The 4,151-nt window shown below is 47.8% G+C and overlaps 1 protein-coding gene across 6 annotated transcripts; it reads left to right on the plus strand.

Moving 5' to 3' along the window:
- The first annotated feature begins 479 nt into the window (after positions 1-479).
- Positions 480-3,505, plus strand: LOC118562596. Of its 6 annotated transcripts, XM_036135042.1 has the most exons (8): positions 480-1,271; positions 1,847-1,910; positions 2,217-2,293; positions 2,373-2,492; positions 2,580-2,698; positions 2,824-2,914; positions 3,032-3,170; positions 3,259-3,505. In XM_036135042.1, exons 5-8 carry the CDS (start codon positions 2,664-2,666, stop codon positions 3,480-3,482), a joined length of 489 nt encoding a protein of 162 aa, XP_035990935.1. In that variant the 5' UTR covers positions 480-1,271; positions 1,847-1,910; positions 2,217-2,293; positions 2,373-2,492; positions 2,580-2,663; the 3' UTR covers positions 3,483-3,505. The 6 variants fall into 6 exon arrangements, with proteins under 6 accessions (XP_035990935.1, XP_035990932.1, XP_035990933.1 ...); XM_036135039.1 differs by having other exon boundaries at positions 2,217-2,481; XM_036135040.1 differs by having other exon boundaries at positions 2,217-2,481; positions 3,085-3,170.
- Positions 3,506-4,151: the final 646 nt, after the last annotated feature.

The raw sequence follows: 4,151 nt of genomic DNA on the forward strand, positions 1-4,151 counted from the left end.
GGCCCTCTGTCTGGGTTTTAATGAACGAAATTCCCCGGTGTTTTTTCTGGAAGTCTGTGCGAGCTTTTAAAAAATATTTCTAAGTGTTTATGGATCCAGAGACGCAGAAGGGGGATTTTTAACGTTTGTATCCGAATATAGGGCCCTCTGTCTGGGTTTTAATGAACGAAATTCCCCGGTGTTTTTTCTGGTTAGGATTCGGGTTGGGGTTGGGGTTTTGGGTTAGGGTCAGAGGTCAGAGGTCAGAGGGCCCAAACCCTCTTCCCCCCTCCCCCTCGACCCCTCCCTCCCCCCAATGCACGGGCACGTCCTGTCAGGAGCATCTCCCGTGGAGCCTACCTCTCGTTCAGACCTCTTGGGAGGAGCGTGTCCAACCTGTGGATCCAAATCCTTTCAGCCCTTCTCCTCTGGGCTGCAGACCAGGCTGGGTTACACTCCAGTACAAGTGCTGAGAGTGCATCCCAGCCGTGGTCTATGAAATGCTGCACTAGGGGACGCTGTGTGTTTTTTTGTTTTTGAATGTTATACCTATGCTGAGTAAAACGGGTCAAGAGGCTGTTTCCCGTTTCACCCACATACTGGATCTTACAGATTTGGCATGTTATCAAATAAACACAATTTTTTGATTTAGGGTGTCCTGATCGGTCTGATTTGAAAATTGTGTTGTTAAATCTGTTCCTAACCCAGTGCAGCTGTTTGAAGAATCCACCCTGACCTCTGGCCTTTGGTGTCTTTAGAGGCCTTACCTCAGCACGGACGAGGAAATCCCTCAGGTTTTTATTTCTTTTGTAGGCCGCAATTATCCTGTGGTTTGGTAGCAAGGATGTGTCAGATTGGAATTTGGTGAAATTCTGTTTGACACCATGAACAAAGCGTCCTGCTGAAGAGGAGAATTGAGTGATCAGGGGGATCATCGGTGATGAATCGGGGGGTCTGGAGTCTAGGAAGTTCTTCCTGCATGCTCTCAGGAAGGATCTGGAATATCCTCTCTTATAAAGCGCTGAAAAGAGCGTCCCAGCTGCCTCCTCAAAGTCTGATTTTTGTGTGCAAATTCTGTGAAATCGGAGGAGCTGGGATTTAATAAGGCCCGCATATGTGTGTTTTGGATGGTAACTGGTTTTGAATAAAAGAGCATGTGTGTCTGTGGGTTTAAAGAAAACCTTTAAATCTAATTTATGTGTTGTATCAAATTGTTCTCCTTTGTAGGTGGTGGTGTCCAGGAAATCAACCGCTTTAACGCTGGTGGTGGACTTAACCTTGATGGATGGATTGTAAGTGTTTAGGTGCTGGAGGAATTCTTGAAATTCTGCTTCCGAATGGGTCCAGACCCCCCAGATGTCATCCAGGTACCTGTAGTAATGCAGGGGGGCCTTCCTGCAAGACTCCAGGGCCCCGGCCTCCCACTCGGCCATGAAGATGTTTGCATAGGCCGGTGCAAACTTTTTGCCCATGGCAGTACCCTTGATTTGGAGGAAAAATTGGCCATCGAATATAAAGTCATTTCTTTTTAAATTAATCTCTAACAATTGAATGAGTTCTCTGTCTGGCCTCCTCGAATTGGGATATTTCAAAAATATGTTTTTAATGCAGCCAATTCCTTCATCTATATCAATATTTGTGTACAAACTGTCAATGTCAATGGTAAATAGAATAGAGTCCTGAGGTAAAGAGATTGATTTGATTTTTTCCACAAAATCATAAGTGTCCTTGATGTAACTTTGGTGCCGAATTGAGAGAGGGTACAAATAATGATCAATGAATTCTGCCGTTCGATATGATTCGCTATCGCAGTCTGAGACTATCGGCCTCCCAGGCGGAATCTGAAATGGTTTGCTCCACTTTTCAGGTTCCTTATGGATCTTAGGGAGCAGATAGAACCTCCTTGCCCTGGGTTCAGAGGAGCCACGCAGGTAAGATTTCTGCTTTGCATTAATGAATTTCTTTTTGTGCAGGGCCTCCAGGATTTTATTAATTAGTGGGGGTGTATCTATATAAATAGGGGTGTCTAATTTCTTATAATATGTTTCATTATATAGCTGTTTGTATCCCTCCCATAGATATTGCTCTCTGTCCATAATAACAATGGCGCTGCCTTTATCAGCAGGTTTAATGACAATGTTATTATTATTCATAAGTTCTTTGAGAGCTTCTGTTTCTTCTATATTTAGGTTAGGTATGGGTTTAATAAATTTGAATTTTTTGTCCAAATATTTTAGGTCCTGGGAAATCAATTTCTCCACCTCAGGGGGGAGAGAGCCCATTGGAGGAGACCAGTCTGACTCCGGCATAAAAGGTAAGTGTTCATTTTTATTCTTATCAATATCATCCTTATAGTAGATGGCCAATTTAACCCTTCTGTGGTATTTTTGCAGGTCATACCTCATCAACGTTTTGATTTTATCCCTGTTATTGTTCGCCTGGGTGGGAATAAAGGTTAAACCCCTGTTTAAGAGGGAACACTGTGCATCACTCAAAGCAAAGGTTTTAGAGAGGTTACACACATTCTTATTTACAATATTAGAGTGCCCCTCCTGCCTTTGCAGGCTCTTGGGGCCATCTAATTTAACCACTCACTCCAGTGCTTCTTGATACGAGACGCCGTGGCCTTGGACCAGTGGACGTTGTCACCCGTCACTGTGAAGGCCCTCTTCTCCAGCGCAGGGATGTGGTGGCTGCGCTGTGAAATGCGGCTGTTCAGGTAAGTGAGGGTTACCTGTTCTTGGAGCGGCAGCTGCGGGGAGAAGTTAATAACCGGCACAAAGATTTCCGCGTTGGGACAGGTGATCCTGGCTGCTCTAAGTGCGGCTCTCATCTCCTTCACAGCCGCCTTTTTGTCCCGCTGGGCCCTGTGGTTGATGCCCAGGGACAGGATGAGTCGTTCAACGTGCTCAGCCACCGGTGTCCTCTGCAGCAGGTGGGTCAGGTGCTTCCACCTAGCACCCGGAAAACTGTCCACCTGCACATCAGGGTTATTCATGGCGGGCAGCCTGCCCACATTAGAATCCCCAACCACAACATATTTCTTGTGCAGGTTAAGAGACCAGTCCCGGGTTTTATTCAGGGTCACAATATGTTTGGCTGCAGCCATTACCTGGGCATCCGATGGAGCAGAGGTCTCACCGTTGGAGGAACACGCAGCTGGGACCGGGATCCGCATCCTGGAGCCAAAGGTGAGTCTCCGCTGGGTGCTGATCTGCAGCCTCCGGTGCAGGGCAGTCGACCTGGGTCCCAATAAAGACCCCCTCTTAAACTCTGCAGAGCTGGAGGCCTGCGATTGTGCAGGGGAGGCTGTGGCTGCCTCTGTAGCCCCCCGGCTGCTCAACTCCCCCTGGCGGACATCAGAGGTGCTGCAGAGGTCCCCGTCAGCTGTGGGGGACGCTGTCGTCCCAAGAGGAAGAGGAGGAAGAGGAGGAGCCGTCTGCGGCGTCCCCGGAGCAGGGCAGGCCCTCCTGCATGAGCTGCAGGATCGCTGCTGGCGCTGAGGAAGAGGAGGGGGTGCTGTCCCTCCGTTAGGGTTAGGGTTAGGGTTAGGTTAGGTTAGGGTTAGGGTTAGGGTTAGGGTTATAGGATAAAAACCACGTCTTGACCATAAAAAATGAATTTTGACAAAAAATGAAAGCAGATAGAGGGATGGAAGTAAGCTCCGCCTCCCCATTTTTGGGGTCTCCGGACACGCTGGAAGTGTCCCCATGTCTCTACGACTTACGGTTCTGGAGATATGCAAAAATTGTCAAAATTTGACCATAAAAAACGGTCATAAGTCCTCGTAGGAAGGTGGCAGCCAGCTCAAACTTGGTTCTTTGTGATCCTCTCCTCAAGCCGGATTCCCAGATACCCAACATGCCCCACTTTCATGACAAAAAGAATTTAACCTGGTGAGACTTGGGTCATTTTTTTGACAAAGTGTGGGTGGTTGGAGGTGGTTTGAGGAACTTTACTAGAGTGCGTTTTGGAGTGTCCTGAGTCGTTTGGAATAGGTCCTGGATGACGTCACAGGTGGGAGTGGTTAAGGTCTGGATAGGGTCTGGGTCAGGGTCAGGGTCAGGGATAAGGGATGAAAACCAGAAAAGTCGATCGGGCACTCTCAATAAGTCAAAAAGTAAAAGAGGTATGGGGCCCATATTGGGCTCAGAGGGACCCATGGGGGAGAC

The sequence above is a fragment of the Fundulus heteroclitus genome, unplaced genomic scaffold (assembly GCF_011125445.2).
Source record: "Fundulus heteroclitus isolate FHET01 unplaced genomic scaffold, MU-UCD_Fhet_4.1 scaffold_982, whole genome shotgun sequence".
Classification (NCBI taxonomy): Eukaryota; Metazoa; Chordata; class Actinopteri; order Cyprinodontiformes; family Fundulidae; genus Fundulus; species Fundulus heteroclitus.

Bases quoted from the DNA above. Each gene is read 5' to 3' on its own strand.
- LOC118562596 (XM_036135039.1), top strand. From the start codon at position 2,338: ATGGCCAATTTAACCCTTCTGTGGTATTTTTGCAGGTCATACCTCATC. The intron at 2,699-2,823 runs GTAAGTGAGGGT...TCTCCTTCACAG, and splicing joins TGTGAAATGCGGCTGTTCAG to CCGCCTTTTTGTCCCGCTGG. The intron at 3,171-3,258 runs GTGAGTCTCCGC...TAAACTCTGCAG, and splicing joins TCCGCATCCTGGAGCCAAAG to AGCTGGAGGCCTGCGATTGT.